The sequence below is a fragment of the Candoia aspera genome, chromosome 3 (genome assembly GCF_035149785.1).
Source record: "Candoia aspera isolate rCanAsp1 chromosome 3, rCanAsp1.hap2, whole genome shotgun sequence".
NCBI lineage: Eukaryota > Metazoa > Chordata > Lepidosauria > Squamata > Boidae > Candoia > Candoia aspera.
In genome coordinates, this window is record NC_086155.1 from 124,006,105 (window position 1) to 124,021,453 (window position 15,349).

The 15,349-nt window shown below is 37.3% G+C and overlaps 1 protein-coding gene across 1 annotated transcript in view; it reads left to right on the plus strand.

The window, feature by feature from the left end:
• TRIO (trio Rho guanine nucleotide exchange factor) overlaps positions 1-15,349 on the plus strand; it is a 268,321-nt gene that overhangs the window by 122,151 nt on the left and 130,821 nt on the right. The window contains exons 12-18 of the mRNA XM_063298754.1: positions 2,120-2,289; positions 2,717-2,891; positions 4,722-4,917; positions 6,382-6,548; positions 9,214-9,333; positions 11,539-11,730; positions 14,083-14,232. Of these exons, the coding sequence (XP_063154824.1) occupies positions 2,120-2,289; positions 2,717-2,891; positions 4,722-4,917; positions 6,382-6,548; positions 9,214-9,333; positions 11,539-11,730; positions 14,083-14,232 (1,170 nt within the window). The remainder of the gene's footprint in view (positions 1-2,119; positions 2,290-2,716; positions 2,892-4,721; positions 4,918-6,381; positions 6,549-9,213; positions 9,334-11,538; positions 11,731-14,082; positions 14,233-15,349) is intronic.

Genomic DNA, 15,349 nt, shown 5'->3' on the forward strand with positions numbered 1-15,349 from the left:
GGAGCTCCCAGTTGGTAACCCTGTAGCTTCATCTTGGACTAATGGAAGTTTCTGAACAACTTTCAAAGGAAGTCCTGCATAGATCACATTACTGTGATTTGATCACCAGAATAAGGGGGTATAGTGACAGACTTCCATGGCATAGAAAATGTTGTACTTGTTATATCAGCCTGAAATGATAAAATGTAGTCCTGGCCACCAAGGCCACTTATATTTCAGGTGACAATTATAGATCCAAGAACATGAGCAAAATTCATATTTGATCCTTCAGGGTGAATGCAGTGCCCGATTAGAACAGAATAAATACATTTTCACTTGGTACACCAAACACACTAGCAACTTCCACTTTGCTTGGATGGAGTTCCAATTTACTAGCTTTCAGCCAGCCAATGACACTGATCATCATGCAGATTAATGATCCAGGTAAATATAAAGCTCATAGCTGAAAGGAGGATTACCTGCTTCGCATGTACTAGATCTCAGGTACAGTCTATATTATCTCTTGTTAAGGAATCTTGTAAAGCAGTGCTGGAGAAGAATTCTACCTAAGCTTGTAGAATCATTGGCGGTTAGCCTAAGTATCATAAGTCATGGACCAAAAAGTGTTTTGTTTTGTGTTGCTTTATAGTCTCAAGTCATTTTGGAAGGAACTGATTCTTAAAACCTGGGTTTATTTATATATTAATTTATTCCTCTCTGTATATGTGTGTGTGTGTGTTAGAGAATACAGAGAATTGCTTTCTACTTTTATTATTTTTAATGAAATTGCAGTCAGTGCTCTAGCTCTCTGGGAGAGGAATCCTGGAGCTACTGTTTTCTAGCAACCAAGCAGCAGGAAAGACTTCTGTCCTGATCAAGTAGCATAAAAATTCAGATAGTGATTCAGAACTATATGTGGTAGTATTAACTCATTCAGTAGTGAGAGGTTTTCTTTTGTTTTTTCCCATGTAGGTGCTACCATGTAATGGCTTGTAAAATGGAGACATGGCTTGGGGAGGTAGATGGAACAAAAAAATGGGTATTTTGTTAATGTAGTTCCTGCCCCCGATTGAGCTAACAGAGATGGTCTCTGAGCTGAGGTTGGCAGGTCTTTTCTCTCATCTTCAATTGATAAGCTAACTGAAGCCTTTAAACTTGAATCTGTGATAGAGACACTGGTAACCGTCAAAGTTTGACAACTGTAACGTGTACAGCGGGTCCTTTTGTGTCTAGTCTAGCAACCTTATTTGGTACAAAATTCAGGAGCCAGTTAATTGCTTTTAAAGACCTATACAGCTGGGCCAAGGTTACTTGTAAACTCTTTCTACCTGCTTCTGTCTGCTTATGGAGATCATCTGAGGAAGTTTATCTACAATTGTCAAGGACTTGTCTCACAGTGTCTTCAAGATTGACTCTCTCTGTAACTGCCCCCATTCTTTGGAATGCCTACTGCTGAGCTGTGGCCTAATTTCTTTCTTGGCATTCATACAGATGTAAAGACAGACCTTTTTGAAAACAAGCTTTTAATTGTTTATTTTAATGTTTTTCATTATTTTGAATCTCTAGTTTAAACTTTCATTTTCTGTCCTATTGCAAACCATCAAGAAACTTAAATAGTCAGCTGTATAATAGGTTTAATATAATTAAATAGCAACACACATTTATTTAATGCCTTAGAGGATTCAGAGAATCCTCTAGCTACCATTTTATTTAGCTAGAATTTAAGAAGAGCCCTGCAGGACAAGTTCACAGGTACATGCAATCTATCATCCTGTTTCCTACCTTGGCCTGCCTATAGGAAGCTTGCAAGTAGGTTTTGATGACAGCAATCTTTTCCTTCCTTCCTGCAGGTCCTCAGAACCTAGTGATACATGCCTCTAAACCTGAAGACACAGGGTAGAGTTATGATATACTGTAGTATAACAACACTGTAAGATAAGGCCATGTTTGTTGTCCTTATGATGCACATGGGGGAAATGGGAGCTGAGATTTTAACGAGAGCGTTACACAAACTTTGCCAGAACTGTATGCCTGCTGAGCAACTATTATTTGCATATCATAACCCGTTTTCTTGAAAGTACAGAAGGAGAGAAGAACCTAATCTGACAGTTTCCTTAGATAACTATTTTCTGTCTTGCAGCTCTGGACATGGCTGGAAGAGCTGCAGAAAGAATTGCTGGATGATGTCTATGCTGAGTCTGTGGAGGCTGTGCAGGAGCTGATCAAAAGGTTTGGACAGCAGCAGCAGACTACTCTGCAAGTTACAGTGAATGTTATCAAGGAAGGCGAGGATCTAATACAGCAGCTGAGGTAGGATGTGGCCTTCTGTGGAAATGCCAACTCTACATTAAGTCCTCTTCCTTTCTGTCTAGACTCCACTTTTCAGGTTAAGAGCTTTTCTGTCCCTTTCCCCCTCATCGCTGGGAGAGGCAAGGAATATACCACAGCACATATTTGCTACTCTCTACAGAAAGAGAGGGTTTCACATTGGTCTAGTCTGAGCCCATGTTCCTTTTAACCTATAATTCCAGCCTAATTCTTGGTAAAGAAGAATGCAGCTTAGTTAATGGTTAATTATAAGGCAGTTTGTGTACTCAATATTGCCAGCCCAAAGCAATGCCTTGGGGAAAGAACATAATTTCTGGCATGTGTTACCAAAGACCGAAGTGATTGGCCCCTGGGCACATGCTTATGTATCAGATTCTGTTGTTATATGCATGTTTGCTGCGTTTTATAGGGATTCAGCCATCTCAAGCAACAAGACCCCTCATAACAGCTCCATCAATCACATTGAGACAGTCCTTCAACAACTGGACGAGGCCCAGTCCCAAATGGAGGAACTCTTCCAGGAGCGCAAAATAAAGCTGGAGCTCTTCTTGCAGTTGCGGATATTTGAGAGAGATGCTATTGATGTGAGTCTCCAGTTCGTACTACAGTATATTTAATACTTCTTTTGTCTCACTAGGGGCTTGGGCTGGATTGAAAACAGGAGTTTCACTTCAAGAGCAAAACTGTGATGGTATTAGTTTTCCCCAGCTGATTCAGTTTCCTTTAAATCTCCCAAAGAGAGTAAGTCAAGGCACTTACCGATAATCATGTAAATAGTTTTGGCCCCCAAAGTTTGCCTGGTTCTGTTGGCTAGTGTAATAATGAGGATGCTCTTGGAATAAATAATTGTAGCTCTTGTAGTAAAAAAAAATACAGTACAAATATTCTTTGTAGATTTCTTCCTAAGGTTTGTGGAGCTTCTGGTTCTTTTTATATTATAATTTCAGATACCTCAATAAATATTAATGATCCTTGCTTTTAATACAAACACAGAAGTGTTAACAGTGTTCTTCTAAAAGCTTCCCAAACCAGCTTGAACATTTAAACAGAAGACTTTATGCTAGAACAGGATGCTTCAAATCATACGCATTACCCTTTTCCATAAAATACCTTTGAAAACTTTTATCACTTAAATAACTATTAAGTCTGTCCTCCTCCCTTAGTATCAAGTTGCCATATAGTAGGCCTAAAGCAGTGTTTCTCAACCTTGGCAGCTTTAAGCATGCTGGCCGTGGAATTCTGGAAGTTGAAGTCCACACATCTTAAAGCTGCCAAGGTTGAGAAACACTGGCCTAGAGTATGAAGTTAACGATGAAACCCTTGATTGTGGTGTTAATCCTTCCTGTTCCTTCAAGAATTGGCTGCAGATGGATGTTCTTTCACTGGAGCTTGTAAAAAGATTGCTTGAGAAAAATGTTTACATAGATTTTTATATCTAGAAATGACTATTGCATAATTGTTATTCCAGGGCTTGCAGAAATAACCTTTTTCATTTCTAATATCAGTCATTATTCATTTACTCGCCTTGCTTTCAGGTTACTAACATTTACATATACGTTAAACATAAAATACAGAATCTGGACCCATACTTCATGCTAAGCCATGGTTACTTTAAACATTTATTGAATAAGTCACAAAACCATGATTTTAAAAAATCCACTGCTATGTTGGCATAACTTGCTAAGCCAAAACCAAACCTCATTACGGTTCATGTAATGTGAATTGTTCCATTCTGGGTGCTGATATAAATGCAACCTTTAATGATCCATACTTCTGACTCGATAGTTTCTTAATGTTTGTCCTCCTTTTAAAGTCATAATATGTTTATAACAATTCTCTCCAAGAAAATTTCAGTCTGAGATACTTCAAATCATCAGTTTCCTCCCAGGTATCAGTTTTAATGAGATCTCAAAAAATTCTTTTATTTTTAGTAACAGCAGTCTGCTTGTGGTTCATTTTGAGTCCATATTTTGAAATTCTTGAGTTCTTCTTGTCCCTAAATATTATGCTATGTATTAAAGGTCTAGAAACTTCCTACTGAGCCATTAACTCAGTTCACAACAATAAGGTCCTCATTAAGAGGGTATACTTATAAAATGCTACCAAAGAGACTTTGTTACTGAGCCTCTTGTATAATAATAGTTTCCCAGACTACAGTTTCCATTACCTTTCAAGACATTAATTTTCTGCAACATCATGGGAGTGCAATCTCTATGACAGAGAACATGTCACATACTGGTTGCTTGGTTATCTTGAGCTTAGCCATCATGGTGTATAAGATCAAGCTTTTTTGTGAAGAATCTGAGCATGTTTTACCAAGTGTCAGTCCTCTCTAAGACATTTTCACCTCCTTTTTAAATCCCAGAACTTACTGTTGCTAATTGTAGAGATGACTGTTATTTTCTTCTTCTCAGATCATTTCAGACTTAGAATCCTGGAATGATGAACTGTCTCAGCAAATGAATGATTTTGACACAGAGGATCTTACAATAGCTGAGCAAAGGCTTCAGCACCATGCAGACAAAGCACTGACCATGAATAACCTGACTTTTGATGTCATCCACCAAGGACAAGATCTTCTACAGTATGTCAATGAAGTTCAGGCTTCTGGTAAGATGGATTTGCCCCACTTCAACCAGGTTAATGGATTTATTGAGATAACCTAGGCTGACTTCACAAGAATCACTGATTTTTAATTTTATTGTACTGCTAAAAGAAATAGGATGTGTCAGGTATTTTGCTTTTGGAGCGGAAGAGGTATTTTATTAAGGTTTAGAATAAAATATTTAGAAATATCTTATATAATCATTTTTTCAGTTTATGACAGATATGACATCCACACTGTCTTGTATAAATAACAAAAAAGTTAACTCTACCTTCCCAAATCTTCTTGAGAGTCTGCAAACTGCAATGGAGGACACCAGGTTGGGAAGATGTGTTTGATAATCCTGATACGGAGGATTACAGAGGAGGATCCAGTGCACATACTCACATCACTGTATTACACTGGGTTTGTGTTGGCATATACAGTACAAAGTAACAACCTCTTGTACTGCTTCTACATGTTTCATGTTAAAGGATTACTGGAAACAAATATGTACTGAAAGTCTGTTGGAGATATAACATGTGTCAGGATAGGCAAATTCACAGCTTTGTATGTGAAATTATATGGAGCTGGTTAGCCATATCCCATTCCCAGTAAGTTTGTCTTCTTTGATTACACAGGCCATGTGTACCCATAGCCTCCACATCTAAAGCACTAATAATAATATGAATAAACCTTTGGGTTTTTAAAACACTATAGTTTCCTCTGTGTAAGGCTGTTTGTAATGGAATGCCAGTCGCATAGTGATTTAAAACCTCAGAACAAAAGATTGTGGCATCATTGGATTCTAAGTGTAAAGTATAGCCACATCACAGACCAAGCAGGAGAAATGAGTTTTGATAAAAAGCAATAAAATTAGGATTTGCATTGTATGTCTCTTCTGAGCATCAACTATAACACATTGGTTTGCTATGTTAAAAGAATATGACATCTTAAACACAGAACTGGATTCAGCTTCCTATCTCACCCCTTTCCAGTTTTCACATTACCAAGCATAACATGATTCTGCTGCTATTGAAAGGGGCAAAATCATTTTTGGAGCTCTGATGAGTCAGTTCCTCGTAAAAAAATTTTCCTTCTCTTCACCACCAATTGGTGTTGTTCACCAATTGGATATGCAGACGTTTTGTGGCATATGGGCTGGATGCCTGCCCTTAATATACCTTTCCCTTATCCAGTGCTCTCCAGATGAATTGGAATATACCCACAATTTCCATCTACCATGACAAAGGCTGTGAATTATTGGAGTAGTAATTCAACAGTAATTGGTTGAGCTTGACCACTGTAACACTCATTGGTATGCACATGCACACATAGATAATGGATGCCCCGGTTTAAATGTTTATGCACACAGTTAAAATGCTTGTACAATTGCAAAATTAAAATATGTATCCTTTGATAGGTGATGTATGTGAGTTTTTAGTGAAGTAAACCACATGGGAAGGTATAACTTATGGGTGTGGTTATAGGTGTTGAACTGCTCTGTGACAGAGATGTGGACATGGCAACTCGGGTTCAGGACTTGCTGGAATTCCTCCACGAGAAACAGCAGGAGCTGGACCTGGCGGCAGAGCAGCACCGGAAACATTTAGAACAGTGTGTACAGCTACGCCATCTGCAGGCTGAAGTCAAGCAGGTATAAGACAACTGTGGTACTTAATTTCCATTCCATATTCATACCGTGGAAATAAAATGAACTTGCAGTCAGCCCAAATCATTTTTTAAACCATCATACTGATCTGTTAGCAAAACTGACAGACATGTCAAGCAGTTCATTTGTTCCCACTGAAATTACCTAAATGTTTGGCCAATTTCTCTTCATTCCCATTTGCCAAATCCCAAAGTTTTGCACTAGCAAGCCACATGTATTTGCAAAGGATAAATGGTACAGATCCAAAACAAGAAGTGCAGTGAGGCTCCATTGTTGTATCTATCCAGTAATATGAATCTCCTCTGGTTCAACGTCCATTTTTATCACACAGCCATATTGTTAATCATTGGGTGGATTGGTACATAACATTAACACAACTGAGCATTATCTATGGATAAGTGAAATGCCCCAAGGAAGACAAAAAGAAAAAAAAATACCCATAGGATGTTTCAGTTAGAGTTGCAGTCCCCAGGTATAGGGTAGAAGAAGGCCAAATCTCCCCCCAACTTCTGTTTTTAAAGAGAAGCCCCCACAGAGGGATGGAAAGGCAGAGGAGACAGTAGTTCTGCTTTTTGCTTGGTTTCAAAGCTGACTTTATAGCAGTGTTTCTCAACCTTGACAACTTGTGGACTTCAACTCCCAGAATTCCCCAGCCAGCATGCTCTTTAGGCTAGTTAACCATTTGTTAGTCTTGTTCCAGGATTCTGACATGGTGGCATGACTTTAGGTACTTAAAGTAAAGCCAATTCTTAGCTTCAGATTGTGGTTAAGCCAGTGAACCATAATGGCGATCTCTTTGATGATCCAAGTTTGGAAAGTAAACTATGCTTACATGAAATGAGTAATTGTATCCAGTGATTGAACTGAAAGATACATCAGTCAATTTGGGGACAATTATTATTATTTGCATAAAAATATGCTTCTATAATTTAAATATAATTATGGGAATAATTTTTTTAATTTGCTAGAAATGCTAAAGATTATTACATTGTTGAATTATAAATTAAGGAAGGCATAATAATATTCATATGGGATGAAAGAGTGATTTTTTTTCCCTTTCAAATAAAAATATATGGAAATGGGTTAGTAAAGAACCATAATCTTTTTTTTTTTTTTAGATTAGGAACATTGATACCAGTCTTACATTGTCAGTGATGAGAATTCTAGAATTTCATTTCCCATTCTTTCATATTTGTATTAATTTCAGGAAGTAGAAATTTATTCTGTTACAAGTAACCTTACTCCAAAAATGGAAGTCTTTTTATTTTTAACCAAAGAAGGAAGATACATTAGTATTTTCCCTCTAAGGTAGAAATGTCTTCATAGCTCAGCAGGTATTTGATCAGACATAGTAGAATAAACCATGTTTGTTGTGTTATTTTCCTGTGGCATTCAGTGCATAGTTTCTTCTAATTATGATGTTTCCGTGCCAGATTGGCTGCCCTTGAACTCTGACACCTAAAAACACTTAACACAAACTAAAATAGGAATGATAAGAATATGTTGAAACTCTGTGCTATTGCTATTTTAGTAAGTGTGCAAGACAGAAATGCAAATGTTTAAATATTTATATTCTAATGCTTTCCCCTAAGCTCAATATCTGATAAACAGGGTGAATTTTTTTAACCCTGTTGCAGTTACATCTACTTTTGAATTATAAGTATTTATTTTATTATATAATATTATATAAAAAGCTGTATTTGTATTTAATTTTCTGTATTGTTTTAACTGTTTGACTGCTTTTTATTATTGTTAGCCGCCCAGAGTCACTGGTCTGAGATGGGCAGCTATATAGGTATTAAATAAATAAATATCTTCAGTATAGTAAAGAGAAAAGACATTTTAGTTCATAAAGATGGAAGAATTTCATCACTACGGGGCTCTGTCAACTTATTTGTTTTTAATGTATCTCTTCCTTGTAAATACATATCTACAATTGGTATTTTGTTCTGATGAAAATACGTGCAACACCATTTTGATCTGCTACTAATAATATAGCAACTTTTATTTTCTAATCCTGGGTTTAATGTAAGCATTCATTAGTAGAGTTCAAAATGAGAGTGAACTCTTGGATTTTTGTTTTTTTGGTGAAAATCAAAAGACTATATAAATTGTGGATGTTACTACAAAATGATAATTTCTCTAGCATTTGCACATAATTTCAGAAGTTCTCTTGTATCAGGTGTGAGTTTGGCTAACCTAACCAACTCTATCCATTCCCTCGCTTGAGTTTGTTTTACCTTCTCTGAGTAGCTCTTCATAATATCTAACTGTTGTAACTTCTCCATAAAGAGCTCTTCAGAATCCTGATTAACAAACTTTAAACATAATGGTAGGGCAGGTTTCAGGAGATAGGTTGGAAGGGGTGATAGTACCATCTTGTGTGCCCAATGCCCTGAATTTTGGTAAGGTTACCAAAAGAAATGAAAACTAAAATAATTCATCATTAGTCCCCATATAACGTGAAACATACCTCCCATCCTTAGAGGCTTTTTAAAAAATATTATAGTACTGTTTTTATTGTAACTTGTTTTCCCCTTGCTCTGAGACTGTTTTACCAATAGAAAATGGATAATAAATAAAAGATTACTTGTACTGCTCAAATGTAAGAGAAGTTTCTATGTTGTTGCTGTCCTGCACTTCATTTTAGGTATTGGGCTGGATCCGAAATGGGGAGTCCATGTTAAATGCTGGCTTGATTACAGCTAGCTCACTGCAGGAGGCTGAGCAGCTGCAGCGTGAACATGAGCAGTTCCAGCATGCAATAGAGGTAAAAGTGCTTTTTGTTATTAAATTTGATTTTGTAGTCTAGGAGTCTGTGTAAAGGCAATCTTTTGAAATATGGGCTAGAAGTATATATTTGTTTATATTTAATGAGTTTGCTAGATGCACCGCTTTAATATGCTACATTCTATGTGTACAGAATCTCGCCTCCCACATGAGCAGGTGATCCAGAGGCAAGATTATCCTTGCATGATTGATTTGCCATAAATCTACCACTGCCTGCATCTTATGCATGAGGAGCAATATCCATTAATTATCTCTACACCTGCTGGGGCATATTCACATGCAAAAAAATTGTTAGGTTGCATTTGCTCATATAGGACAACTTGCTGCAAAGGGTTCATTATCTTTTCTTCCAAAATATGAGAAACAGGATTTGGAAAGGGTCATAGTTAGGCAGAGGGGCCTCTACCTTACCTTTCCAGCTATGCCTGCCTGAAATTGTAGAGAGTTGTTGTCAGTCAGTGCAGAAAAACATCAGGTTAGATGGTGTAACTATGGAGCAGCTTCTTAAAATTAGTTGATCCTGTCACTAATCCTCACTAATACTGAGGTTAAAATTCTCTTCACTTCTGTGGTATTGCTTGCAAATTGATGTGAGTTGGATCATCCCATAAAACAAGCAATGACCAAGCAATTCAACCATGCTTTGAATCAGGGTGGGGTGAATAGGGAGCATGCCTATGAATTGTAAGCCATCCAGAATCACTTTTGTGAGATGAGTGACTAAATCAAATCAATCAATCAGTCAATCAATCAATTGAATAAAGGTTTAAGATATTACATAATTAGCTCCTGCCCATCTCATGTTTTTGTTTTGGTTCCTCCTCAGCCATAGCATGTGTAGAGTGCTTCCAAATGCAGGGCACTAATCTGCAAGCAGATCTGCATTTTTTCAGTTTTCTCCAATAGATATGGTCTGGAGGATTACACTAATTCAAATAATTGAGTCTATAATTTTGAAAATGATGTTAGAAATAACTCTGTACTAGTATGTTATTAAGAACCAAATGTTTAAAATTGCTTAAGTAAAGTTCTTTGTTTTGAATGTTGTGAAGCTTTTTTATTTTTAGAGAATGTTGCTGATCCGTTTCTATTACACTGTCATTCTACAGTTTTTTGCTTTTCCTTTCTGTTGTTCAGTTTTCAGTATGTATGTGTGTCCTTACTTTTGACAGCTTTGGTAACTTTTTAGTGTAATAGTCTTCCCCTGTAGATACTATCCTTTTAAAAGATTAATTTTGATCCTTTCATAAGTTGTCATAGAGCTTGGTATGCACCTAAATTCTTATACTTAAAATAAAATGAGGTTTCAAAAAACACTTGATTTGCCCTTCAACATATCCTCCCTTTGACAGGCTAGTATTTAGGCTTTTATTTATTTTTATGCTAAGGAATAAGAACTTAGGAATTTTCATAGTTGCTCTTCAATGCTGTGCAGTTCTTCGTAAGTTCTGCAGTAAACATTCCAGTGTAGTTGCAATTGTTATTGATACTGGTCTAGCTACCATGCTGTTATAAAGAATATAATGGCAGTATGCATCAGAAGTATGGGACTTACAACCCTGTCGACATTGGATGACTACATATTCTACTACCACTGACTTGCTGGATTAAAACTGAGATGTTAGTGTCCAACAATATCAGGAAGTCTGCTGGGAATGAAGACATGTTTTGTGCACCCCCTAGCCTTACATTGGTGCTCCCCATATGATTGGGGAATGTATTGAAATGTTTTCATCTAGTCAGCTTGTAGGTAGAGAATGTTAGCTCAGTTTTGTTTTAATATTTACCTATGATAAGGGGAGTACAGCAGAAGAAAGACATAGGATTTTATTAAAATAGGTTTATAGTAAGCTTTGTGTGCCTGGCTGATATTTATTTATTTACTAGATTTATACACCGCCTTTATTTTGTACAACTGAAGACAACATACATAATGTTCCTTCCTCCTGTTTTCCCCACAACAACCCTGTGTGGTGGGTTGGGCTGAGAGAGAGTGACTGGCTCAAAGTCACCCATCTGCCTTCTATGCCTAAGGGAGGCCTAGAATTCATGGTCTTCTGGTTTCTAGCCCAGCATCTAATTCCCCAGCAAGAATAAGACATGAAAGAGCTGACATAAACCTCTTTTGAAAATGCTGATAATGTGTTCATGAGCTAAATGGTGTGTTTTGTTTACATTTCATCAGAAAACTCACCAGAGTGCCCTGCAAGTACAGCAGAAAGCCGAGGCAATGTTGCAGGCTAATCATTATGACATGGACATGATCAGGGACTGTGCTGAGAAGGTGGCCTCTCATTGGCAGCAGCTGATGCTCAAGATGGAAGATCGGCTCAAGCTTGTGAATGCCTCTGTGGCTTTTTACAAAACATCAGAGCAGGTAGATTTGTGCAGCTGTTTGCTTAGTCCAGTAATGTAACAATTTAAACACCTTGTTTGTTTGTTTGTTTGTTTATTCATTCATTCATTCTTCAAATTTCTATCACCATCTCTCCCAGAAAGGGGACTCTGGGCAGTTTACAATAAAATCAGAATTAAAACATGTAAATTACAATATAAATAGACCAATAAATAAAGATAAAATAGATATAAAATCCAAGCGGTGAAGATCTTATTCGTTGGGAAGAGATCTATGACACTAGCCACCCACAAGATGAACTGGTACCCTTCCCACCCCAAGCGAGGTGGCAGAACTTAAACTATTATAAAAGTTTCTGACCCAGATTCTCCAGTTGAAGTGAATTCCATTTATAGATTCAAATCATTTGCTTATTTCTGTACTTTGGCTACCAGCAGTTCCATGGTCTCAGCAAGTAGCAAAACCTAGCTGACCTTAGCCAAGTCCAGCAATGTAATGTAATGTAATAATTTGTATTAAGCAGGGTTAATTCTTTTTTTAATATAATTTTATTGAAGATTTTGATATGAATAAAAGATAAAAATGAAAACATATATAAAGAAAAGTTAGGAAAAAGAAAAAAGATAAAAAGTGTGGGAGACAATATAGTTAAAGAAAAAAAGAAAAAGGTAATTGAAGAAGTGACTTCTGAACTTCTTTATAGAAGTTACAAACTTATTATCCCTTCTCCCTCTCTAAGATTACATTACATAGTTCCCTCTATCCTACATTCAACCCTTTTTAGTCAGCAAATCCAGAAATCACCATTTTGGGTTTTTTTTCTATTTTCAGCAAAAAGTCCATAGAAGGTTTCCAGTCTTTTATAAAAGTACTTATTATATTATCCCTGATCAAACAGGTCAATTTTGCTATTTCTGCAAATTCTGCCATCTTCAGGATCCATTCCTTTATTATGGGTATTTCAGTATTTCTCCAGCATAGTGCATATAATAATCTTGCCTACCAGAGTTAATTCTTGTTAGAACAGTGTGTTCTTTTCAGTATATGTTCCATTCTTCTTCCTCCAGACATACTGCTGATCCATCAGGCTGAAAAGCTCCAGTTTTGTTTCATTGCTCCACAGAACAGAATCCCAAAACTTCTGTGGCTTATTGATATGATTTTGAGCATATTGGAGCCAACTTTTCTTGTGCTTTTGGGTCAGTAATGGTGTATGTCTTGGAGTTCTGGCATGGGAACCTTCTGTGTTTAGTATGCTGAAAAAAACACTCTGCCTACAGTGAAGCATGGTGGTGGCTTGGTGATGCTCTGGGGCTGCTTTGCATCCTCTGGCACTGGAAACCTGCAGTGTATGGACAGCAAGATGGATTCATTGAAGTATCAGGAAATCCTAGGAGAAAACCTCATGCTGTCTGTAAGGAAGCTGAAGCTTGGGCATCATTGGACCTGCCAACAGGACAATGATCCCAAGCATACCTCAAATTCCACTAAGGCTTGGATGCAGAAGAAGTCCTGGAAGATTCTAAAGTGGCCATCACAGTCACCTGACTTGAACCCCATAGAAAATCTCTGGTGGGATTTGAAGAAGACGGTTGCAGCACGCAAACCCAAGAATATTACTGAACTGGAGGCCGTTGCTCAAGACAAACGGGCTAAGATTCCTCAGGAACACTGCCAGAAGCTGGTGTCTGGCTATGCATCTCATTTGCAGCAGGTCATAACAGCAAAAGGGTGCTCTCCTAAGTACTAAAAATGCTTACCGTGAAGGGGTTGAATAATTTTGAGATTGTAGAAGTCATGATAAGTTGCATTTTCAGTTGAATTTGGGGACACCATTTGAAGCATTTGTTGTGTTGAGCTATTTCAATTGCTTCTGTTTGATTTATTCATTGCAAACAGCTGAAAGTCTGTACATTTTGGCAATCAACCTGATTTGCAATGGGGGTTGAATAATTTCAGTTGCAACTGTATATGGAGAAACTTCACTAAATATTGTGGGAGAGGATATGAGGAAGAAGAGATGCAGGACTGCTTTTGTTGGCAGCCACATAGTTTTAGTGGCTAACAAATGGCTGAAGTCAATCATCATCCTCATCTTTATAGGTGGGTCAGGAACAATGAAGGTCAGCCAGAGGTGAACTTACATAAATAGCCATGTAAGTCATGTAAGCATTCATAGTTTTCATTTAGCTTTGACAGGATTTAGCTTCTTTATACATACCATGAGTAGGATAAGTTGCACATACCAAATACGTAGCACTGATCAGATGTTTGTGACTGATTTTTAAAGAAGCTGGCAGATCAAGTTGCAATTGTTGGTTGTCCAGAAATGACCATTTATCCCTCATCATTCCTGAACCTTTTGGCTGATAGGTATGCAGTGTGCTGGAAAGTTTGGAACAAGAGTACAAGCGAGAAGAAGACTGGTGTGGAGGTGCTGATAAACTGGGCCCCAACTCTGAAACAGATCATGTGACTCCAATGATTAGCAAACACCTTGAGCAAAAGGAGGCCTTCCTGAAGGTAATGGTGATGGTTCCAATGTACACTTCTCCCATATTTTATTTGGGGTAATTCTGCAATCTTGCACACCCAGAGCCTGGTGAAGACTCCTTGGCCGTGTGCTTGAAAGTAGTATCAAGTACTCTTCTGAAAAATAGTTTTTGGTCAAGGGGATGGGCATAGCATACAAACTGCAGCTGTTCTCCTAAGCAATTTTCTAGTAGAGTTTTATACATGCGTGCTGAGTTACTACAGTGGGAACAACCATTTGCTTTTAACTGAGGAAACATCAGGAAAAAAGAAATGAGAAATGAAAATTGAAAATTGAAAAGATTACAGAATGGGAAGAGAGAGAGAGTCTTGTCTGTAAGTTGAAAAAGAATTTTCAGTTGTCTCAGCCCTTCATGACAAGAATACATCTATTACAGTTTTATCTTCCTTGGCAGCTTAGAGAGAGGACATATACAATATAAAGCATTGGTGTTAGGCCTGACAGAGTTAAGGTAGCTTCAGTTAACCCAGTGTAACTTTCCTTTCCTGCATCTGTTGGTGATAAAACAGTAATAATTGAGTCAGAAATACCAAAACAGCACTGTTTGAAAAGAGAAATATTATAGGAAAAGATGTTCTAGGAAAGTAACTGAGGAAAAAGAGCAGAAGACTGGTTTCTCACAATGACATGTGAAAACTGTTAGGTGCAGTGCAGTTAGTTAATTGGAGCAGAAAACTGAAGAAATGAGGAAAGCACAAGGACATTAAGCTGCTTGGCTACCCATTTAAAATAAAAGCTGGTTTATCTTAATGTTTTTAAAATTACCATTCAAGAGTATGTTTGGGAAACTTGGCAAAATAAACTGTAGGTACATGTAAAACATATTTGGGAATGGGATGGCTTGTTTCAGGTTCAAAACAAATTTCCTGTTTCATACATATCCCTAGTTCTATAAGACTAATTAGTACAATAATATGTAGCTGATAAATTGGCAGGCTGTATACTTATTGCAATAATATTTGGAGGCTCATTTTATTAAAATACTAATTTTTGTCAGAAATATTTATATTGGACAGGGCCTCAAGATGTTATACGATGCTGTAAATCAGTGTTTCTTAGACTTTGTTCTGTGGGAAATAGTGTTTC